Below are 24,020 nucleotides of genomic sequence, written 5' to 3' on the forward strand. Positions count from 1 at the left end.
CAGCTCAGGTCATGATCTCAGGGTCCTGGGATCCAGTCCCGTGTCGGGGCTCTCTGCTCAGCAGGGAGCCTGCTTCTCTCTCTCTCTCTCTCTCTTTGCCTGCCTCTCCATCTGCTTGTGAGATCTCTCTGTCAAATAAATAAAAAAATCTTTAAAAAAGAGCCCTTCACCTGGGATGAGCACCAGGGTGTTGTAAGTGATGAATCACTGAATTCTATTCCGGAAACTAATATTACACTGTGTGTCAACTAAGTGGCGTTAAAAATTTGGAGAAAGAGAAAAAAATGAAAAAGAGATGTGTACTGACTTGTTTATGACGGAAATAGATATGACGTGTGGGATTTGTGTTAGGGATTTTGGCTGAGAGGAATGGTCGGTAGCAGGGCGGGGGTGGGTGGGGGGGTATTAACACATTAACATGTTAATGATCATCGAGTCCGACTGATGCATAGGTCATCATACCATCCCCTCTACTTTTGTATATGTGCGTAAATCTCCATAAATTTAAATACTATTTGATTATGAAAAAACAAAATGGCCTTGACCTCCTCAGCCCAGTGATCAGAACTAGCGTCACCGACGAGACAGCCAGACTTCAGAGTCTTCATGGGTTCCTGTTGAGAAGTGCATAGCATCGCTTAAGATATTCTTTTTTTATTTTATTTTTTATTTATTTTCAGCATAACAGTATTCATTGTTTTTGCACCACACCCAGTGCTCCATGCAATCCATGCCCTCTCTAATACCCACCACCTGGCTCCCCCACCCTCCCACCCCCCCCAACCACTTCAAAACCCTCAGATTGTTTTTCAGAGTCATAGTCTCTCATGGTTCACCTCCCCTTCCAATTTCCCCCAACTCCCTTCTCCTCTCCATCTCCCCTTGTCCTCCACGCTATTTGTTATGCTCCACAAATAAGTGAAACCATATGATAATTGACTCTCTCTGCTTGACTTATTTCACTCAGCATAATCTCCTCCAGTCCCGTCCATGTTGCTACAAAAGTTGGGTATTCATCCTTCCTGATGGAGGCATCATACTCCATAGCGTATATGGGCCACATCTTCCTTATCCATTCGTCCGTTGAAGGGCATCTTGGTTCTTTCCACAGTTTGGCGACCGTGCCCATTGCTGCTATAAACACTGGGGTACAGTTAGCCCTTCTTTTCACTACATCTGTATCTTTGGGGTAAATACCCAGGAGTGCAATTGCAGGGTCATAGGGAAGTTCTATTTTTAATTTCTTGAGGAATCTCCACACTGTTCTCCAAAGAGGCTGCACCAGCTTGCATTCCCACCCACAGTGTAAGAGGGTTCCCCTTTCTCCACATCCTCTCCAATACACCTTGTTTCCTGTCTTGCTAATTTTGGCCATTCTAACTGGTGTAAGGTGACATCTTAATGTGGTTTTCATTTGAATCTCCCTGATGGCTAGTGATGATGAGCTATTTTTCATGTGTCTGATTCGCTTACGATATTCTTGTCCAAAACACTCAACTTAGATCTCATCAAGGCTTTAGACCTAACTTTAAGCTTCTGGAAAGTACAAGGAGAGGAGAAGAGAGTTAACACCATGAGTAAACCATCATACAAATTTAGAACGTCAGACATTCAAAAATTGAGGCTCGGTGGGCCCCTGGGTGGCTCAGTGGTTTAAGCCTCTGCCTTCGGCTCAGCTCAGAATGATTTCAAATGTATGAAACACACAGGTTGATAAAGGAAAACAATTTTATTGGAATAGAGTTATCAAAATGTCTTAAAATATGGTAATGTACATGCTCCATTTCTAATGCATTAAATAACAAGATCTAGCTGCAGGTCTAAGAAACACAGTCTATTTCAAGGTCAAGATGAAATGTAAATGAAAGCCTTGAGATACACATGAGAACTGAAACGCGACATGAAAGCACCTCATTGGCAGTGTGGCAAAGCCAAGCGTTGCTGTAGCTCGTTTCCTTCATTTCTGATGAAGGGAAATACTAGATTTCACTTTGAATATGGTGATAATAAAGATGTAATTTTCTAGCTATCTACGAACCAAAGGGTTCATGGACCCTTGGAATTGCATCCATGGATTCCTACCATAAGCGCTTCTGACCTAGATTTAAAATAGGTTTAAGAGATTTAAGGACTGAATGCAAAATGTCATTTAATGGGGGCGCCTGGGTGGCTCAGTGGGTTAGGCCTCTGGCTTCAGCTCGGGTGGTGGTCTCAGGGTCTCAGGGTCTCGGGGTCCTGGGATCGAGTCCCGCATCGGCTCTCTGCTCAGCGGGGAGCCTGCTTCCTCCTCTCTCTCTGCCTGCCTCTCTGCCTACTTGTGATCTCTCTCTGTCAAATAAATGAATAAAATCTTAAAGGAAATGTCATTTAATGGATTCAGTTTTGGAAAAAAAAAAAAGGTAACAAAAATACAAATATCTGGGGGCCAGTGAGGAAATCTGGAAAGGGAATGATATGATTTTAGGGACTCACAGGTAATTGGGCGTGATAATGGTATTGTGGTCTGTAAGAGAATGCCTTTCTGTGTTGGAGGGCCATACTGAGGAAATCAGGCATGATCTGGAATGTATTTTTCTTTCTAGTTTTCTGTATGGTTTTGGTTTGGTTTGTTTGTTTTTTAGAGAGAGGAGAGAGAGAGAGAGAGAGAGAGAGGCGGGGGTGGGCAGCGCGGAGAGAGAGGGAGAGAATGTCAAGAATCCTAAGGCTCCACACTAGCCCCCACAGCGGGATTGGACCCTGAGATTGTGACTTGAGCCAAAATCAAGAGCCAGATGCTTAACTGACTGCCCCACCCAGGTATCCCCAAATAAAGTGAGTTTTAAGAGATATTTTTGTTAATGTGCACTACTCATAACTGTATACTGTGATGAATTTTTACGAGTGCATTACTCACACCATCCAGCTTGATGAATTTCTACATAAGCAGGCACCACGGAAGCACAGCAGAGAAGGACCCAGCACACGTCGGCCCCCCTCCGGCCGGGCCCCCCTCCGGCCGGGCCCCCCTCCGGCCGGGCCCCCCTCCGGCCGGGCCCCCCTCCGGCCGGGCCCCCCTCCCACCTCAAGTTCGCCCTCCCCCCATTTCTGGAGGAGGTTCTGCTCCAGGTCCGGTTTCCCGGCCGCAGCTCGCCTTCCTCTGACACCGGGGAGTAGGGACCGGACAGCACGGTGGGCACCGACGGGAAACACAGGCTCTCGGAGAATGTCGGGTGAAGGCCGTCGAACAGGCCCACAGCCTCTGACTCAGTAATGCCCCATCCGGGGCCCCAAAATAACACCAGCACGTGCACAGTGGTGTAGGTGGAAGCGGCGGGCTCCGGACAGTGGGGCTCTGGAGGCAGCCCGAGGGCCCTGCAGGAGACCCCAGGTCCCCCGGTTAATCGGCGAGTCCTCGGGAGGCGGTGAGCCCCCGGACGCGGGAGGCGGACACAGACGTGACTGCAGGTGTGGGCAGAAGACACGCGGTATCGGCTCCGCTGTGTCACGGCAGGAGCAGGCCGGGGAGGGGCACGAGGGACACGAGGGACACGACGGGGTCCCCACACTTGCGCCCCGCGTTTGACGCTGCTGCGCGGCGGCCTCAGGAACGAGCTGGCGGGGGCTGCAGAATCCCCACCCCGAGTTCCCCGCGAGCACGGAAGGCAGGGGCGGGGTGCCGGGGGCGGGCAGCGCGGGGCGCGGGCACGGCTGGGTCCGCGGCCCTCGGGGTCGCGGGGGCGGCTGAGGGGCTGCGGCGGGAGCGGGGCGCCCACCGCCGCCGGCCACACACGCAACCCCGGGTCACCCGGACGCGGGCGGCCCCGAGGAGCCGGGTGCTGCAGGGGTGCGGGCGGGCGGGCGGGGCCGGGCCCCCGCGCTCTCGGCCGCCCCCCCCCCCCGCCCCTCTGCGGCCCCCCAGCGCCCCCGCCCCGTCCCGCGCTCGGCCGAACTACCGGTCCCGGCGTGCCCCGGGGCGGCGCGGCGCAGCGGCGCATGCGCGGCGGGCGGCCGTTGGCTGGGGCGGCGGCTGCGCGGTCGCGGCGCGGTGAGGTCTGCGGGCGCTGGCAAATCGGGCCCAGGATGTAGAGCCGGCGGAGCCTGACGGCGCGTCTGACGCGGCGCTGGGTGGGGTAGAGAGTAGGGGGCGGTAGTCGGGGGTGGTGGGAGAAGGAGGAGGCGGCGGCGAATCACTTATAAATGGCGCCGAAGCAGGACCCGAAGCCCAAATTCCAGGAGGGTGAGTCCGGGCGGTCGGGGAGAGGCGGCGGGCGGCGCGGGGGCGGCCGGGGGGCGGCCGGGGGCGGCGGGGCCGGGGGGCGACGCGGGCCGCGGCCGGGGGCGCGGGCAAGGCTTTGTGCGGAAGGCGCATTGCGGCGGGCGCGGCGCGGCGCGGCGCGGGCGGGGAGGCCGGGGAGGCCGGGCGCCTCGGGGAAAGCGGGCGCGGGGACGCCCATTGTGGGGAGGCGGCGGGCGCGCCATGGCGGCGGCGGGGAGCTGATGTGGCGTGGGGGAGGGGCGGCCGCGCGCGGCGGGGGGGGGCGCCCCAGGCCCGGGACGGCCCCGCGGCCGGCGCCCCGCCCGCCTCGGCCTGAGGGCACGGGGGGCGCCCGCGGTGGGGGGCGGCGGCCTGGCGGGCGTGGGGGCGCCTGGCGGGGCCCCGCGCGGGGGGAGCGCGCCGCTGCGAAATGGCCGCTGCGAGGCCGCCGCGCCATCATGGCCGCCGGCGTTCGCGCGCGCAGCGCCCCCTCCCGGCGGCCGCGCGGGGCTTTGTGCGGCGGCGGCGGCGGCGGCGGCGGGCGGGGGGTCGCGGGCGGAGCGTGCAGCGGAGCGGGCCGCCCGTCGCCGTGTGTCGGCCTTCCCGTGGAGCGAGCGGCGGCGCCGGGGGGCCGGGGGCCGGGACGCGCGGCGCCCTCGCTCCCACCTGGACGGCCCGCCGACGCCCCCGTGGTCCGCCCGACGGCGCGGGCGGTGCGCACGGTTCGGGCCGGGGGGCTCGGAAGGACACACGAAACGGACTATTTCGGGTACGACCCCCCCTCCAAGCCCCGCGCGCGCTCTCGTGGTCCCGCGCCGCGGTGTGGGTCCCGCTCCCGGTGACCCCGGAGTCGCGGCGGCGGTGGGATTGGCTCGGGTGGACCGACAGGTGCGGCGCCCCCACCCCAGGGGCATGACGTCATCGCCCGCGTGTCCGCACCGCGGTCTCGGCGTCGGCCCCGTCGCTGACCCGTGTGCTCCGGGCTCGCCAGCCTGTCGGGGGCCGCGGCGCGGACGGCCGGGTCCGGAGCAGTCCCAGAGGGCTTCCTGGAGGAAGCGCTTTAGTCGTCAACCAAAGGGGTGATGGGGACAGAGTAGGGGGCGACGGCGGAGGGCCCGCGTGCCGCGGGAGACGGTACTGCGCGGGCCGGGCGGCGCTGGCGTTGGCGCTCGGCCGCTCCAGCGGTGTGTCCGCGGCCGGGCTTGGAGCGCGGTGCCTGCCAGGACGCGGGCAGGGGGCCTTGGACGCCGCGCAACGTCTTTGCTTCTGGGATGGTGGCCGCGTGGTCGGACGCTCTCTTTCCCGGTTCCGGGGGACTGCGGTGACGGCTCCGATGCGAGGTGTGCGAGGGCCGCCGGTGTGCGTGCGGCCGCATCCTCGCCTGGAAGTTCTGTGCCGGCGGGGAGTGACCGGCCGGCTGCCCGCGGTCAGGGGCTGGCCAGCTGGTGCTAGCCCCGACCAGTGGGAGCAGGGGGCGTTGGAACCTCGGTGGCCCTGCCTGGGAGAGCCTGGACAGAGTACCTTGACCTTGGTCTTGGGAGCGGAGCAGGGCTTTCCAGGGCGCATCTGACCCCATGCTCCGCTCTCCTGCCCCCTTACCGGTCTGTCCCCTTTTACCCAGCACGGGCTGTGGGAGTGGGTTCTCCTGGCTGACTGGCCTCCTGCTCGCTGTGCGTCTGTCAGGAGGAGCGGGTCTGGTAGCTAGGACGGGGGTCACAAGGGCCTTGGCCTCCTTGCCCTTGTCTTTGGCAGAAGGCCGTCTTCAGGGGGTCTTTAGTATTCGTTTTTAAGCAGGCTCCATGTTCAGCGTGGAGCCCACGGGGGTCTCAATCTCCTGACGCTGAAGTCATGAGCTGAGCTGAGATCAAGAGCTGGGCGCTTGACCAGCCGGCCCCCCGGGTGCCCTTCACGAGTGTCTGAACTGCAGCTGGGCGGGGAGGTTAGGGGACGGAGTCCTGCTCTCTGGTGCTGCTGTTGGCGCTGCACCTTGTCTGTATCCCAGGGTCTCGTCCTTGCCCGTGGTGTCCAGGGGTGGCTCCAGCCAGACGCTCTCCTGAGCTCTGGACTTGGTCCCCAGCTGCTTACTAGAGCTCCGTTTTGGACGGGCTGCAGCCTTGTCATGCAGTCCGAAAGGGGTCTGAGCCGCCTCCCTCCATTTCCTGTTCTGGTTAGTGCCCGCACCAGCCGGGACATCAGTTTAAACCTGCTGTTTTTGCTTGCCTGTCCCTCCTCCTCAACTGCTTTTGGTTTAGACCCAATTCTCTCCTCAGCACGGAGTCTGCGGAGAGGTCCTTGATGGGTCTTCCTGCCTGGGGTCTCCACGGGAGGCTCTGCACGGGCCCAGCAGCCTCCGGTGGGGTCTTCAGAGGGGACCACTGCACAAGAGTGACATGGAGAGGGTTGATGAGCGTTCCTGGGTGCTCGTGGGAAAGCTGGAGCAGCTGCAGTTTTAAAAACTCCAAGAGACTGTTGGGCAGATTTGGGAATCCTTCTGACAGGGTCCGGTCCCGACTTCATGATGCGACACGTAGGCACTGGGTGATGGGTGTAACTCTGATTTCTCCTTGCTGCATGTGGTCTGTGCCCCAGTGGTAGTGTTGGCTTGTCAGGTCTCTGTGCTTTTGCACCAGCTGTTTCTGTGGCAGCTCCTCACTCACTCCTGTTGCGCGGGAAGATCAAAGGAAATCCGGTGGGGAGTGCAGAATGTTGCTCTCCACGGACAGAACCCCTGTTCTGACGGTGCCCCGTAGGTATGTGAGAGCCTGAGTATCCTATGTCGAAAGTGAATATACTGATCTGCTTTAGAGTAACTTATGTTGAAGGTTTGTAAGTTGCCAGTTTATTTATGTAAAAAGGTTTTTTTTATTCTTTTTTTTTTAAAGATTTTATTTATTATTTGTTGAGAGAGAGCGCGTTTGCGCACAAGCAGGCAGAGGTGCAACAGAGGCAGAGAGAGAGAAGCAGGCTCCCTGCTGAGCAGAGAGCCTGATGCCCCCGGGATCATGACCTGAGCCGAAGGCAGAGGCTTAACCCACTGAGCCACCCAAGGCGCCCCTAAAGGTTTTTATTTTTTTTAAGATTTTAAAAATTTGACAGAGTGAGAGAGAGAACTACAAGCAGGGGGAGTGGGAGAGGGAGAAGCAGGCTTCCTGCTGAGCAGGGAGCCCCATGTGGGGCTGGATCCCAGGACCCCGGGATCCTGACCTGAGCCACCCAGGTGCCCCAGCTGTCAGTTTTTTAAAAAAGTAACAGTAATATTTTAAAATAGTGAAAACTTTATTGCCCTGTGGTTTCTTAAGGGTTGAGCTAGGGGCATCTGGGTGGCTCAGTGGGCTAAGCATCTGTTTTTGGCTCAGGTCATGATCTAAGGTTTCTGGAATCAGCCCCTGTCAGGCTCCTCGCTCATTATTCAGCAGGGAGTCTGCTGCTTCCTCTCCCTCCCTCGAGTTCTCTTAAATAAATAAACAAAATCTTAAAAAAAAAGGGGGGGGGACACCTGGGTGGCTCAGTGGATGAAGCCTCTGCTTTCGTCTGGCTCTCTGCTCAGCGGGGAGCCTGCTTCCTCCTCTCTCTCTCTGCCTGCCTCTCTGCCTACTTGTGATCTCTGCCTGTCAAATAAATAAATAAAATCTTAAAAAAAAACCCCAAAAACCAAACTCAAACTCTGCCGAAAGGTAGATATTACAGAATTTTATGGGCTTAGCCAGGAGATAGATGATTTGATGATCTAAGACGATTGACATTCCCGTCGTTTTTTGCTCTTTACAGTGCGTGCTAAGGTCTTGTTTCGTGGGGCACGGCTGAGGTGGGAGCTGAAGCGTTAATCTGTACACGGCCGTGCTCCCGGTTTGTGAGCAGTACGTGCGAGTGCGGGTGTGACGGCTCTCACGTGTGACCCTTAGCTACGAAGAGAAATTACAATTAACTCAGCATGTTTTTCTTCACTTTTCCAGGTGAGCGAGTGCTGTGCTTTCACGGGCCTCTTCTTTATGAAGCGAAGGTATGACGCCGTTTTCCTTTGAGAAGTCGGCTGAGCTGACCGATGACATGACTCGAGCCTCAGGTTGCAGGGCTTGGTGGGAAGACAGGCAGTGGCCGTTTTCACGGATGAGTAGTCCCTAGAGTCTGGCATCTTCTCTCGCTCGCTGAGTGGGTCAGACGCGGCACAGCCGCCTTGCCCCTTGCCTTGCGACCCGCTGAAGGCCCAGCTGCTGAAGGAGCGTTTGAGGGGAAAGGTAGAAGACTGGTTCTTTGTGGGAGCGAGTTGCATTGTGTACTTAGTGACTGGTGAGAAAGGGCTGCCGCGGTCGGCTTTGGGTGGAAGTGTGGAACGCGGAGTGAGCCTGAGCTGGTTGCCTGTGCCAAGCTCAGTGTAGACGTTCCGCGTGTGAAGACGCCTGCCTTCCTGGTGGGGGTGTCTGTCAGAGTGTGAATCCCAGGGGTTTCCTTTCCTCTGTGCTGGTGCTGCACTCCTCTCGTCGAACCCGGTTTCACACTCCCCTGGAGGCAAACGAGAGGAGACCTTCCCCAGTGAAAAGTGTTGCTAGTGTTCCATTCCGGTAACTTCTAGCGCACGTACGTCGGGTGTGAGGGTAGTCAACGCTTGTAGTTTTCAAGCTCGGTGTACAGAATGTGCCGCGTTCAGTGCGGTTTCTGTGGCATTCGTGGTGAGCATCTGTGTGTGTGAAAGTGGTCCCAACAGTCGCAAAGGGCCCTTGTGACCGGGTAATAGCCACATGCACTGTTTTTCCTCTGTTTCAAATACATAGATTCGATGTGTGTTCTTAAAGTTCTGAAATGGCTGAATTGGGTTTATGGAGAATCTGGTAACTTTATGTGCGTGAACATCTCCGTGATGTCATACTAACAGTTTGTAAGTACCTTGTGAGCTCTGCTGGTCATTTCTGTCCCTGAATATCCCGTTTGTTGTGTCAACTCCCCTGACCCAGCCAGTCCCTCTGGCAGCAGAAACTCCAGTAAACAGTGTTTAAATAGCTGTTGGACTAGCTTAACTGTCCCGGTTCTCCTGGTTTGCCCAAGATAGAGACTTCCATCCCCAGCGGGTAGTGATCGCTCGTCAGGGTTAGTAACTTCTCTGTCATGCATGCTGGTGGCCCGGCGCTTTTAAGAAGAACATGTCACTTTGCTGGTTGCTAATACTCTGCAGTGAAACAGTTCGTTGTCTCCCATAAGTTAATGACGCCTGGAACAATATGGTATACCTGACGTCCTTGAGCTGGATGTTTTGGACTCGTGGGACGCTTCTGACTGGCGTACGTGGATAAAGTGCAGACACGGCTTTTGTGAGCTGTTCTTGGAGAGCGAATCGAGCCACTGATGTGAGGGTCAGGGTGGCCTCTTCTGCGTTGCTGGACCTGCTCCGGCAGCTGGTGGTTGTGAGGTAGTTGTATGACTCGTCTGTGAATGAGAAGCTCCAACACTGGTCGTGACCGACACATCGTGTCCTCATTTTTGGCCACAGAGTTCGAGTGGAGTGTCTGAAAGATTGCATAACCCGAAAAGCGTACCAGATGGTCATCTTCTTTCTCAAAAACTATTTCTGAGTGAATTCTTTCTTTTTTATTTCAGTGTGTAAAGGTTGCCATAAAGGACAAACAAGTGAAATACTTTATACATTACAGTGGTTGGAATAAAAAGTGAGTATTAGCATTAGACCTTTAAAAGCAATGTTTTATTTCTAACAAGGTAGCCTGTGTCATGTGTGTCACGAACCCAAGCCTCTTAATTCTCGTATGGTTTTAGCGTAACCTGTGTTTGTGTAGGATAAAGACAGTAATAGATTTTAGGCTGCAGAGCCATTTTATTTTAAGTTCTTTGGATTATTTCTCGTGCTGTAGTATAATGTCTAGTAATAGTCAACCAACTACTTTTTTTTCCTGGTTTTGGTACATTTTAGGACAGTTCGTGTTTTTTCCTTCGCATAAACTCAGTTACTAATTGCAAACAGTTACACTCCGAGCTGGTTGGATTTTTTGCCTAAAAAGGAAAAAGGATAAGGTTGATTGATGAGGAAGTAATGACCAATCTATGTTCTGAACTTGGACAATGTAAGTGTTGGCAGAGAGGGATTTCACGTGTTCACTTTTTAGAATATGGTTTAATAAAGATACAAAAATTTAATTGCAGAGCCTAAGTTTTCACCGTGAAGAGTTAGACTTTCTTTTTTTTTTTTTTTTTAATTTTTTTTTTTATTTATTTATCAGAGAGAGAGGGGGAGAGAGTGAGCACAGGCAGACAGAATGGCAGGCAGAGGCAGAGGGAGAAGCAGGCTCCCTGCTGAGCAAGGAGCCCGATGTGGGACTCGATCCCAGGACGCTGGGATCATGACCTGAGCCGAAGGCAGCTGCTTAACCAACTGAGCCACCCAGGCGTCCCGACTTTCTTTTTTAAGGAGTGGTGTACGGATTCGCTACCAGGAGCGGACAGTAGACTGAACGTGTTCTAGAATATCTAGCCAGCGGCGCTCTCTTTTCCAGCGATGACTCTTTCTCCTGGGGACCCACAAATAATCACATCTAATAATTTACTCATTTTTGGTTTTCAACATTGAAGTCTGTAATTTTTACTATCAGAGACTTTAAATTACTTTAATTGGTGGTGTTTTGTCCTTCAAAGATTGCCAGAAGGTAGTTCTTCTGGGGTTATTTTCTATCAACTTTGAAGGTTTTGTATCACGTCGCTGTGTCCTGGTGCCTGGTCCCCATGTGAGCAAGCCGTCGGATGCCGTGAGCACTCGGGTGCTGTGGAAGGAGCTTCTCTCTGACTCTCACTGGCCCTGTGACTTTGGTCTTGTTTAGGTGACCCAGCCCAGTTTTATTTCTTAGAAAAATTTTTCACAGAATGCTTTTAGCCAAGAAGAAATACCAGGCTCTTCACTTTTCTTCCATTAGTACAGTGGTAGAAAGGTGGAAATCTAAAATGTGTGAAAGCCTGTTCCTTGTGATTTTTCCCCCCACTTAGAAATCAAGCTAATAATAATGACAGATAGGATTATAAATAATAAATTGGGAAAACCATGGAGAAAATTACCCTTCTGTTTTGTAGAAGTAAACTGGTTTTATAAAAAAAAAATTTTTTTTTATTTTTTAGTTTTTTAAGAGATTTTAACTGAGAGGGAACATAAACGGTGCGGGGGGGGGGAGTGGGAGAGGGAGAAGCAGGCTTCCTGTTGAGCAGGACTCTGGGATCATGACCTGAGCCGAAGGCAGACGCTTAATGACTGAGCCACCCAGGCGCCCCGTAAACTATGATTTTAAGTGTGATTCCTAATATCTGAATTATTTCTAATATGCAGGAAAGTTCATCATATGGCTCCTGATGTGTATTGTAGCTTTCCCTATTGAGAAAATATTGAAACTGTGCTTCAGTCGTGCAGTAGATTGATGATACAGGGGGGCGCTCTGTCAGTGTCGGGTACAGCTGAGAGCGTTACAGTCCAGGAAGATTCTCTGTCCTCTCCACACAGTAGAAGATCTCATTTGTGCCTGTCGTATGGGAAAGTTAAACTCTATCCAGAAAATCAAAGAAAAACCGCAAATTCATGGCACAGATTTGCTCCCTTACCTATTTACACTTGTAAATAATTGTTTTAAGATTTCTCCTGAATGGCTGTGAACACACAGGTTTTGTGCTTTAACTCTTTTTTATGTATAATATTTTGTGTAAAATTACAGGTAGATTTGTATAGTTTAAAGACTTGGATTTTGAGTGGGATTTGTAGTTTATAAGAAATTTTGAAAGTGCCAAGTGCTTGTATTTCCTGATTCTGCGGTTTTAAGATAATGTTTTTTCCTTTGATAGAATTCAGTAACACAAGTAAATGATAGAACGTATATATATATATTTATTTATTTTAAAGATTTTATTTATTTATTTGACAGAGATCACAAGTAGGCAGAGAGAGAGGAGGAAGCAGGCTCCCCTCTGAGCAGAGAGCCCTATGTGGGGCTCGATCCCAGGACTCTGAGATCATGACCTGAGCTGAAGGCAGAGGCTTTAACCCACTGAGCCACCCAGGCTCCCCCGTGTAGATTTATTTTCAGCTAATTTTTATATACTGATTCCTTGGAAGAAGAACTTAAAAATGGCACTAAACATTAGAGATCTCTAATATCTCTTAGGTGTATTGAGGATATTAATGAACAAAGGTGTATTTTTTGTAGGTGATTTGGAATATAAGTCAGAATGCATAATTGTGGAAAATCTGATCTTAGTATTTATTTATTTATTTATTTATTTTTTAAAAGATTTTATTTATTTATTTATTTATTTGACAGAGAGAAATTACAAGTACACTGAGAGGCAGGCAGAGAGAGAGAGAGAAGGAAGCAGGCTCCCTGCTGAGCAGAGAGCCCGATGCGGGACTCGATCCCAGGACCCTGAGATCATGACCTGAGCCGAAGGCAGCGGCTTAACCCACTGAGCCACCCAGGCGCCCTGATCTTAGTATTTAGAGAAGCCTTTAAATAAACCCATTTTGAAATGGGGAAGAGTTATGCAAATGCCCAACAAGTGTGTTATGTTTCTACTTAGTACTGTGTGAGTAATGCCACAGGTCACTGGAATTGTGGGAATTAGTGACAAGCTACCGTTAGAAAATTCTCAACTGTGCCTTAGGAAAATTTTGAACGTCTGGCCTTCAGTTATTGCCCTAGTAGTGGTGTTCCTCAGAGCAAAAGGTATTTCACTTCCTGTGGTTCAGCAAGGGTTTTAAAGTAAATACTGTGCCCAGTTTGGGGCTTGAACTCAGGACCTGGAGAGCAGGAGTTGCACGCTCTGCTGACGGAGCCAGCCAGGCTCCCCTTGATTTGGTTTTTAGATCGAAGTGTTTATTTAGATCTGGTTGGATAGGAGTGGGGAGGGATTTTTCGTGGTCCAAAATGGGACTTTGTGGTGAAGAAAGATTGACAGCTCCCCTGGATTTAGAGAGCGTGGAACTAGATAAAAGTAGATGTGTAAGTAAAAGTAAGATTCTCATTTTGAAAATGGTTTGTCAAATACCTTATCTTCAGGAAGTCATGCAGCAGAAACCCAGTCTCCAGATTGGAGTTTTTTAAACTTTAGTAACTATATACATAGTTTCAGAAGCACAATATATTATAGAAATAACATATTTCTAAATTTTCAAAGACCTTATTGGAACTTGTTGACACAGACATTTAAATATTCCATTTGTAAATAAATCTTAATAAAGCTTAAGCTAAATTCTGCACCTAGTTACTGAGATTACTTTGTACTGTGCTGTCTGTATCAGAAGTGCTGGGAGGCCCAGGCGCTCTGAGAAAGCTTTGAAGACACGTGAGGATATTGTAGCCCTTTTTCCTGTTCCTGAAGGAGCTCCCTCAGTACACCACCCCCTCCTGACCTCTAGGTAAATGCATGTTTTAAAGTTTTCTCTAGGAAATCATGTTGAGGATTGCGCTTTAATTACTTATTCTCCTTTGGCTATCTTATGTAAGAGGTCAGAGTGGGGAATCATTCAATAAAAGATTTTGCTTTGAAATATATTGAATTGTGTCACTAAAGGAGCTCCCTCGGCAGGAGGAAAGAATCACTTTGCATGAATAGTTCAGCGTTCCCTACGAAATACCTTGTTTCTGATTTCCCCTTTGGAGAAAAACTGCATCAGAAATCTTGAAGGAGCTTTACTAAGTGCCAGAATGCTAAAGCAACTAGATTTTTTTTTTCTTTCAAAGATTGTATTTATTTATTTGACAGAGAAAGATCACAAGTAGGCAGAGAGGCAGGCAGGGAGGTGGGGTGGGGTGGGGTGGGGTAGGGTAGGGGATGCGGGAGGGAGGCAGGCTCCCTGCTGAGCAGAGCCAGATGCTGGGCTTGATCCCAGGACCCCGGGAACCCACTGAGCCACCCTGGTGCCCCTAGATTTTTTTTTTTTCTTTTTTAAGATTTTATTTATTTGAGAGGGATCACAAGCAGGGGTAGCAGGCAGAGGGAGAGGGAGAAGAGTCCCCCACCGATGCGGGACTCAATCCCAGGTCCCCGGGGTCATGACCTGAGCCTCAGGTAGATGCTTCACTGACTGAATCACCCAGATGCCCACAACTAGATACTTTTAAAGAGTGGTTGGTTCTCCCTTTTGATGTTTAAAGCGATCTTTCTGATTAGGTCTTGGAAGTTAGTGCCTGCATTTGTGAGTGAAGGTTGAGGACAGTGTAGTCTGAGAAACCGTCGGGTGATGGTTTGATCTGCGGACTTAGCGCAGCTGGTCCGGATGGTGTTTGAGTGTGCTAGACCTGATCGTGTTCCTGACCAGCCTTGAGTGTGTCTCACGTGTCAGACTCCTGTTTTACACGTACTGTTTTAATTTTTATAACTGTTCCATAAAGGTAGGTACAGTTACACCCATTTTACAGGTGATGAAAGGAATGCATAGCTAGTTTTGTAACATTGCTGTTATGTTCCATATTATTAGCTTTTGACGGACTCTTTTTCCCTTTTCTGGGAGTTAAAATTCTTCAGGATCTCTTTACTCGGTAAGGGTAGTTGCTTAGGGACTTTGCTGTTAAGTGCCATGCTCCTAAGTCATTTGAAGAAGGATTTGAATAATGTGTTTTTGTAATTAATGTGGCAGCTACGATTTGGAATGCAGCTTATGAGGGTATGAAATGTTTCCTTCCTTTACAGAACAGATACTCATTTGAGAATGGATTTGTAGTCTTAGTAAATTAAATGTCGTCAGAGAAATCCAAAGTCTTACCTCTTGGATCTCTAAAGAGTAATTGGTGGACAAAGTCTGAATAGTGATAAAAATAACTTTGAATGATAATTTCACTTTTGTCTATTTCAGTTGGGATGAATGGGTTCCAGAAAGCAGAGTGCTCAAATACGTGGATACCAATCTGCAGAAACAGCGGGAACTCCAAAAAGCCAACCAGTAAGTTTGTTTTGTAGCGTGAGAATGAGGAGAAATGTCTGTAAGTTAATTTTGGAAAATGGAATGAATAGTAGAAATTATGTTGGCCTCTTGCCTACAAAATGATTCTTGGTACCTGTCAGCTGCTGTGTTGGGGCTTTAAACTTTAGGCTGTCAGAAGCCTTTCCTAGAAAAAGGAAGTAGATACCCGTCATTTCTTGAGTCTGTCTATAGTGGTCGATAGAAAACAGCAGGGTGTTGTTGGGAATTCCTGTGGTTGCAAACTCATGTGATCTTGGGCTCTTGGGCTCTGTGGGAGTTACACTTGGGAAGGGGACGTGGGACCTCAGTTGGCATATAAATTTCAAATGGAATCGAGCTGGGACAATTTATTTTTCCACATAAGTACTCATTTAATGACAACTGTTGAAATTATTTTTGAAGGGAGCAGTATGCAGAGGGGAAGATGAGAGGGGCTGCCCCGGGAAAGAAGACGTCTGGTCTGCAACAGAAGAATGTTGAAGTGTAAGAAGCTCTGTCTTTGTTTCAATTTTGCATATAATTCTACAAGTAAAATTCAAACTCAGTACTTACCATGTGTTAGGATTTATCGAAAATGGAAACTAGAACATTTTAACTTGAAAACCCCAGGAATATGCTGGATGAATCTCATTTGAGACATAGAAGATATGAAGTTACCTTTTTATTTTTTTTTTTTTTAAGATTTTATTTATTTATTTGACAGACAGAGATCACAAGTAGGCAGAGAGGCAGGCAGAGAGAGAGGGAAGCAGGCTCCCTGCCGAGCCGAGAGCCTGATGCGGCCTCGATCCCAGGACGCCGGGATCATGACCTGAGCTGAAGGCCCAACCCACTCAGCCACCAAGGCACCCCCAGTTACTCTTTAAATTGAATTTAACAGCTGTTTTTCTGACTATATACTACATAGTCATGGGTTAGAGAAAGGACCACAGACAACACCAGCAGCTTGCTGTAGGAAATGGGCTGCATAGTGGGAGAAACTGGCTTGTTTAATTAACGTAAGCAAGAAGGTTGAAGCAAGAATGTCTGTGAGTCTTTACTGCTGTGATTCAGTGAAGTGTAGTTTATAGATTTCAGAGTTAGGGTCAGTTGTCAGTGTTTTTTCTTTAATTCTGTGGCATAGAACGCGTGGGTAAGGAGTGAGCGTGTCAGGGCTCTCGGTTTCTTCTGGTCCCTCCCTGTTCTTGAGACGTAGCAGTAAAAGTTCATGGTTTAATCTGACCCAGAAGTGCTGTCCCAACAAGTACTTGTGTTCCAGAAATTAAACTTGGGGAGACAGGAAAAAAAACCCTGTACTTTTGGATGGCCAGACTTGTGCTAACACGTGAACATAAAGTGAATTTGAGTTGTTAAATGAACCCTGTGCTCTAAATTAGATCAGTAGAGTTAGTAATATTTATGAATGTTTTTTAAAGCGGAAGAGTCAGCCTCCTGTAGTGTTCTGGTTTGGTTCCTGGTTTCCTTGTACTCTATTATAAATAGTCACGTATGAAATTAAAATGAGTAATTTGCTGTTCGCTAGTTTGTAAATGGACAGGAGTTAAGTTGCAATTTGAGATGACCAAGAAGAAGGAGAGAAGCTTCGTTTTGTGCAGGGAAGAGCGGAGGAGGGAGTAGCCGGTTGAGAGGAGCACAGGGCGACAGGGGCCGGTGAGGGCGGTTTGTGCGTCCCGGAGGTGTCCGGTGCCTAGCTCACGGGGGTACTTGAACTTGCGGGACTGGGGGTAGAACAATGTTCTTAGAAACTACATAACATATGCAGTGGACTTGTAAATTAGTAATATCCTTGGAGTCTGCCCACGTGGCTTGGTTTACTTTTGTACTCTGTGGAGGGAGGTGTGCGTGTAGCCAGCCGTCAGGGAAAGTTGTCGTCTGACCAGGGAGCGGTTCACAGCCTGGTCTCACCCTCCAAGGCGGTATTTCTCTGTGAACTTAATCCTGGTCAAAGGGAACTTCTGCTAGCAGTAATCACTTTTTTTCTTTCTCTTTTCTCCCATTCTCCTTTTAGGAAAACCAAAAAGAACAAACAGAAAGGTAAGAAATATTAAATTTGGTAAAATTCATTATTTTATCTTTATAGCATTTGCTGTTTGAAATTAGTGTTAAATGTTAAAGTTTACAGAGTTTTCAGAGTAAGCGTGTTTGTTGATCATGTCAGAGCGGAGTCACAGCAGCATTCTCGAGTCCCTACATCCTAGTGTGGTCCTGGGGAACTAGAGACCCAGCTCTGATACTGTTTTTACATGGAGGAACCTGTGGCATGTTTAGTTTTGATGGAGAAGACAGTATTTTTTTTTAATAAATGTAAGATACTGTGAAATGTTGCCTTACGCTAGATGTTCGGTAGAACTGTTTGTGAGCTGTTTGTGGTGGGACTGTGGTTCTCTGTGGCGGACCTGAGCAACTCCTGTGTGATGGGCAAGTGGGAGCCCTGGGGGTTCAGACTGTTTTCCTTGTGAGTTTCTCCTCTATTAAGCTGAAAATCCCCCCCCCCCCAAACCTGTGCAGCACCCGGGAATGGGGATGGCGGCAGCACCAGTGAGACCCCGCCGCCACCTCGCAAGAAGAGGGCCCGCGTGGACCCCACCGTGGAGAGCGTGAGTAGTGCCTTACCTTCGTAAGTCGCGTGTTAGTGTAGTACTTTGTGCAGTAAACAAGCAGAAATTGAGTTTTCATGAGTTTAGAATTTCTGAGTGATAAAATCATTCCTGATTTCCAAAGTTATGAATTTGGAAGTAGGGCTTGAATTTAATTTTGATGTAACATTTTTACATTTCTGACGTCGAGGTTAGGAAACGGGTGTACTTAGAGTGGCGCATTCTCAGAATAGACACCTTCATGGTGGTTATTAAAGACTTCATTAGGAGTCAGTTTGTTTAATTTTATGTATTAAGTTCAAGGTGGTCATACTTGGAACAGTCCTTGGATATCGACAATAGATGGGAAATACTTGTGAAGGTAAATGGCGTGTAATAGAAATACAGAAGTACCATGCGAGAGCGCGCCGAGTGCTTGCAGAAGAGAGTGCGCTGACGAGGTGCTGCCTCGGTACGGAAAGGCACCGAGTAGACCCAGTTACCTGTGAGGGCGAGATGCTTTCCTCCCAGCGGCTTAGCGGTCGGGGTTTTCATTTAAGAATTTCTGAACGGCGGCTCTGCAGTCCGTCTGGGTACTTTAGTGGTGCCTCTAAAGGTGGAGAAAAGCCCTGAATTGTAGTTTGTGTCCATGGGAAAAAGTAGGTTTTTAATGCCGTTCCCTTTTCTGTCCAGGAGGAAACCTTCATGAACAGAGTTGAAGTGAAAGTGAAGATTCCCGAGGAGCTAAAACCGTGGCTTGTCGATGACTGGGACCTAATTACCCGACAAAAACAGGTACCTTGAAAGTGACTCAGATTGTCCTCAGATGTTCTTCACAGTGTGGAAAACAGTTTTGAGAAAAAATTGTACAGACTGGACTGTTGAAGGCCTCCTGCAAGGTGTTCGTGGCTCCCTTCAGTTTAAGGAAGCTGACTCTTCTCCAGCTCCAGGTCTGAGGACGAGCGCGTACAGGTGTGACCTCGACAACTGCTCTCAGCCATCAGATCCAGAACGAGGAGCCACGTTCTTAGATGGCGTAGGCAGGGATGGGGGGGCGAGAAGTGTGACTGCTTGGGGCTCAGGCCTAGACAACAGCAGATGGACCTGATTTGGTTCTTGAGCTGAACTGCTGGATTCAAACCTTGGCCTCACCAGTTACTTAGCTCAGACGGGTTCCTCAGCCCTTTTGTGCTGTGTGTCCCACCTCCCACGACTGACGGGATGAGGATGAAAAGCGATTTCGCGTGTGCTTCGAGCAGGGTCTGGTGCGTGACCCACATAGAGTAAACCATGTCAGTGCCAGGGAGCCGCGGTTCTGCGTTTCTCTGTGGCACATTCCATGGACTGAATGGCAGGAAGGTGTGTCTGGCACGTGACTAGCCTTTAGAGCCGTGACAGCTAGTACAGCAGCCGCTAGTCCCGCTTGGCTACGTACTTGAAATGACTAAAACAAGATTTTTATTAGTTCTGCAGCCACATTAGCCCATGTTGTAAGTGCTGAACAGTGCTATTTCCTATTTCATAACTGTTAGGTGGTCTTGTGTTGCATCAAAGCTTTTCAGTGTAATTAAAAAAAAAAAATACTGTGTTATTTAAGTGTGGTTTTGTTTTTGTAGCTCTTTTATCTTCCTGCCAAGAAGAATGTGGATTCTATTCTAGAGGATTATGCGAATTACAAGAAATCTCGAGGAAACACAGATAATAAGTAAGAATACATAAATTTTTTAAGTATACACAGAGATATTTTTCTTTTAAGTATTTTTATTTCCAAATAAATCCTTTGAAATGGCCACTTATTCTTAAAAACAATGCCATCAGAAACCAGCAAAGTAGCATTTCATTGCTTCGACGTGGAGTTTGCTGGGCAAATGCTTTCTTTCTGGGCCAGACAGTAAATGTTTCAGGTAAAAATATGTGCCCATTATGTACGAGCACACACATAACCATGTAAAATACAGTTGCTTGCGAATGTTTTTTACAAACTGTTCTTAGCTCGAGGGCTGTAGTTTGCTTACCACTGGTTTTATTTTTGGAATTGATTTTTCTTGTTCTTTTGTTTAAATCCCTTTAAAAAATTTTGTTAGTTAAAAGTTCATTGCCGTTCTAGTCCCTTGCTCTTAATGCTGGTTGAATTAATCCCCATTTTTCAGTTCTTTTCAGTGACTTTTTAAATTTTTTTTTGGAAGATTTTATCTATTTATTTGACAGAGGTCACAAGTAGGCTGGGGGGTGGGTGGGTGGGAAGCAGGCTCCCTGCTGAGCAGAGAGCCCGGCGCGGGCCTTGATCCCAGGACCCTGAGGCGAAGGCAGAGGCTTTAACCCACTGAGCCACACAGGCGCCCCTAAGTGATCCGTTTTGAAAGTAAATATTTTTGTCTTTGTGTCAGGGAGTATGCTGTTAATGAGGTTGTGGCCGGGATAAAGGAGTACTTTAACGTGATGTTGGGCACTCAGCTCCTGTACAAATTTGAGAGACCACAGTATGCCGAGATCCTTGCCGACCACCCGGACGCGCCCATGTCCCAGGTGTACGGGGCACCGCATCTACTGAGATTATTTGGTAAGGTCCTGTTGAGGAAAAAAATTTACTTTTTATACATTGGTTTTTTATTTTTTTATCTTTTTTTTCTAAAGATTTTATCTGAGAGTAACAAGTGGTGGGGAGGGGCAGAAGGAAGAGAACTCGAGGGAGAAGCAGACCCCCCGCTGAGCAGAGAGCCCGGTGCAGGGCTCGGTCCCAGGACCCTGGGATCAAGACCTGAGCTGAAGGCAGAGGCTTAACCCAGTGAGCCACCCAGGCGCCCCTGTCCTTGGGGTTTTTAATATTTTTTGTCTTTTGTAATTGACATTAAAGGGTACCAGAAAATGACCTGAACATTCCATTTCAGTCGAACTTTTTATCTAAAATGTTACCAAATTTGTTTAAAAGTGAAGAGTTTCTAAAATCATGTATTTTAAAGGAATCCGTGATTGCATTTGTTGCCCCACATAATTAAACGGTGCTTCTAGTGCTGTCTCTGGTGTAACCTTGACTCCATTATCTTGTTTACTCAGTGCGGATTGGAGCGATGCTGGCCTATACTCCTCTGGATGAAAAGAGCCTTGCATTGTTGCTAAATTATCTTCATGATTTCCTGAAGTAAGTGGAAGGGTCGGCTTGGAATTAAGAACATGAGTTAGCGCAGTGCACCGGCGATCCCTGGTCCGCCGGCCCCGTAGGCGGCACGAGCGAGAGCCGCGTGTGCAGCGCGGGCGTGGGGAGGAGAGTGCCGCGCGGCTGCCGCGGTGCCGGACCGGCGTCTGTCGGGGACAGCTGGCTCGAAGGCTTCTGGAAGGAGACAAATGGGATGCATGCTGAAGTCACAGGCCAGAATTCTACATGAATCGAAAGCATAAATTTTTTTTTTTTTAAGATTTTATTTATTTATTTGACAGAGATCACAAGTAGGCAGAGAGGCAGGCAGAGAAAGAGAGAGAGAGAGAGAGAGGGAAGCAGGCTTCCTGCGGAGCAGAGAACCCCATGCGGGGCTCGATCCCAGGACCCTGAGATCATGACCCAAGCTGAAGGCAGCAGCCCAAACCACTGAGCCACCCAGGCGCCCCGAAAGCATAAATCTTTAATGGAAACTGTTAAGATAATGATGGAAAAAATGGTAATATTTTCATTATTTTTAGAGTGAGAAAGTTCTTTCTAAATACTCAAAACAATAGAGGAAATAAACATCTTGACTGTAAAAAGTTAAATCCCGTGATTAAAAGTAGTGACCCAGAAAGAAATAGTAACACGGAAGAGTTGTGATCACGGTGAGTAAAGCAGGGACGGGCGGCACAGTGGGCTCCCACAGCAGTGGCAGCTCAGTAGCCTACCGAAACTGTGTGCAGGGCTCCACGGTCAGGGGGTCTGTGTCGTGCTGGCTGAGATGAACCGGACTGCAGAACTGGGCAAGAGGGTGGTTCTGCTCCCGGCAGCTTTCCGGAGGGCATTTCAGCAGTGCCTGTGGAAGCTTCACACGTGCTTCCCTCGGGCCAGAGCTGACCCCGTAGGTATGTGAAAGTGCACCGACATTTGCCAAAGCACGCAGGTGTGAGACACACGTATACTGCAGCGCGTTCTCCACAGCCAGGTGCTGCTGAAGGCTGCAGCTCCAAGTATCCCAATGGGGAAGCTGTCCACCTTGTGGCAGCTGAAAACAGCCACGCTGCAGGAGCAGTGGGGGTGTGAGTCCCCTCTTCGTGGAGAAGCATTTGTTCTCTGGGAAAGATCTAGAAAAGTGTGGATCCTACCAAATGGTGGATTCGTTCCTGGGCACCGTTCTGGGAGGAAAGGTTGCAGTGGTCGGTTTCTACTTTGTTTCTGTATTTGAATTTCCTTAGAGTGATAACCCCGTGTTTTCTAATCTCAAGACTGCTGCATGTGCCTGGAGAGGGACGTGGCGTTGGGAGTCCTCACCCTTCAGATGAGGAGGGTCCCCTCTGTCTGGACTTGCTGTGAATTCCTACAATGTCACGCCACCGACCCTTCAGTGCAGGGCCCGTTTTGGTTTTCATGGCGGTTGCAGTTTCTGAATCTGTATTTCATACAATGAGTGTCAGAGAGCTAAAGAAGACACTGCAGGTTCCTTTAGGGTGCAACATCTGTTTCCTAAACACAGCCCCAGCTCTCAGGGTGGTCTTGTGAAGACAGCTGTTCTTGACTGTTCCGAAATGCGATGACTTGGCTTTCTCGTCCTCACGCCCCACTGTCTGGTGTGTGTGGCCCCGTGTATCTGAGTTGGGGTGGCAGGTGTTTTACCGTGAGGCTGCGTTTATTTTAGTCTCTTTTCAGAGAAACGGTTCGTAGTCTCGTTTCAGAGAAACGTCTGTGCCGTGATTTAGATCGAGGTGGGCTTCTCCTTCACTTTTGTAATGACTCCCGTTCTGTTTTTAGATACCTGGCAAAGAATTCGGCCGCCTTGTTTAGTGCCAGCGATTATGAAGTGGCGCCCCCCGAGTACCACCGGAAGGCCGTGTGAGGCCGGCGGCCCGCACTTCGTCTGGATCTCTGTAAACACAGTTTGTTTAGTCCTTCTCTTGTACAAATGATGTACTTTGAAAATGTTAGCGTACAACAGAGTTGATGTTTGTTTTCTGTTTGACCTTAAACAGAGAAAAATAAAAGGGGTTACAGCTCCTTTTTTCTTTTCTTTTCTTTTTTTTCATTTCAAAGTTGCTACCAGTGTATTCAGTGACGGACAACAGAGAGACATACTGTAGCCTGTTCTATTGCCTAGTCGACAAAGCTGCTTTGAATGCTGGTGGTTCTATTCCTTTGACACTACGCACTTTTATAATATGTGTTAATGCTCTATGACAAATGCTCTGATTCCTAGTGCCAAAGGTTCACTTCAGTGTATATAACGGAACACACTCATCCGTTTGTGCTTTTTTTTTTTAATGGTGCTTCAGGTAAGGAGCCCGTCCTGCAGGCCATCCATGTTGTTCTTAGGCATTTTACCTGCGCTCGGATTGTTGAAGAATGGTGGCTTGTTTCATGGTTTTTGTATTTGTGTCTAATGCACGTTTTAACATAATAGACGCAATGCATTGTGTAGCTACAGTTTTCTGGAAAAGTCAATCTTTTAGGAATTGTTTTTCAGATCTTCAATAAATTTTTTCTTTAAATTTCAAAGAGCAATGTGCTTGTGTGGATGCATTTTGAAACCTTTTCGTGTCTAGACCGTGATCTTTCAGGCAGGTGTGTGATTTTCTTGTTTGGCCTTTATGGAAGGAGGTGGGTGTCTTCAGCATCAACCCCTAATCCTCTCATCCTTGGCAGCTGGCTCCCGAGTCGTGGCCGAGTACTTAAAGACCCACAGGGCTGTTTCTCTACTTTTTCTAGACGGTTCCTATACTGCTGTGACCCCTGATTGTCTAATTATTTTAACATGTTTACATCAACACAGTGCCTGAAATCCAGGGTTTTCCTTTTCTTTTTCCTTTTTTTTTGAAGATTTTATTTATTTATTTGACAGACAGAGATCACAAGTAGGCACAGAGGCAGGCAGAGGGAGGAGGAAGAAGGCGGCTCCCCGCTGAGCAGAGAGCCCGATGTGGGGCTCGATCCCAGGACCCTGGGATCATGACCTGAGCCGAAGGCAGAGGCTTTAACCCACTGAGCCACCCAGGTGCCCCATGTCAACTTTTTTTTTTTTTTTAATAAACATATAATGTATTTTCCCAGGGGTACAGGTCTGTGAATCGCCAGGTTTACACACTTCACAGCACTCACCCAAGC

The 24,020-nt window shown here is 49.1% G+C and overlaps 1 protein-coding gene across 3 annotated transcripts; it reads left to right on the plus strand.

The window, feature by feature from the left end:
* Positions 1-3,991: 3,991 nt before the first annotated feature.
* On the plus strand, positions 3,992-23,414 carry MORF4L1 (mortality factor 4 like 1). 3 transcript variants are annotated; one of them, XM_045067167.1, is made up of 13 exons: positions 3,992-4,216; positions 8,188-8,234; positions 9,824-9,891; positions 13,509-13,625; positions 15,063-15,149; positions 15,573-15,653; positions 17,179-17,204; positions 17,679-17,767; positions 18,440-18,541; positions 19,363-19,451; positions 20,134-20,306; positions 20,801-20,885; positions 22,674-23,414. In XM_045067167.1, the coding sequence occupies exons 1-13, from the start codon at positions 4,177-4,179 to the stop codon at positions 22,756-22,758; spliced, it is 1,089 nt and encodes a 362-aa protein (XP_044923102.1). In that variant the 5' UTR covers positions 3,992-4,176; the 3' UTR covers positions 22,759-23,414. The 3 variants fall into 3 exon arrangements, with proteins under 3 accessions (XP_044923102.1, XP_044923103.1, XP_044923104.1); XM_045067168.1 differs by having other exon boundaries at positions 13,512-13,625; XM_045067169.1 differs by lacking the exon at positions 13,509-13,625 and having other exon boundaries at positions 3,995-4,216.
* Positions 23,415-24,020: the final 606 nt, after the last annotated feature.

The sequence above is a fragment of the Mustela putorius genome, unplaced genomic scaffold (assembly GCF_011764305.1).
Source record: "Mustela putorius furo isolate JIRA1106 unplaced genomic scaffold, ASM1176430v1.1 tig00003875_pilon_pilon_pilon, whole genome shotgun sequence".
Lineage (NCBI taxonomy): Eukaryota > Metazoa > Chordata > Mammalia > Carnivora > Mustelidae > Mustela > Mustela putorius.

Excerpts from the sequence above, each read along its gene's own strand:
- MORF4L1 (XM_045067167.1), top strand. The coding sequence starts at position 4,177 with ATGGCGCCGAAGCAGGACCCGAAGCCCAAATTCCAGGAGG. Across the intron at positions 9,892-13,508 it reads TACAGTGGTTGGAATAAAAA|AAGTGCTGGGAGGCCCAGGC; the intron begins GTGAGTATTAGC and ends TGTCTGTATCAG. Across the intron at positions 17,768-18,439 it reads TGGACCCCACCGTGGAGAGC|GAGGAAACCTTCATGAACAG; the intron begins GTGAGTAGTGCC and ends TTTTCTGTCCAG.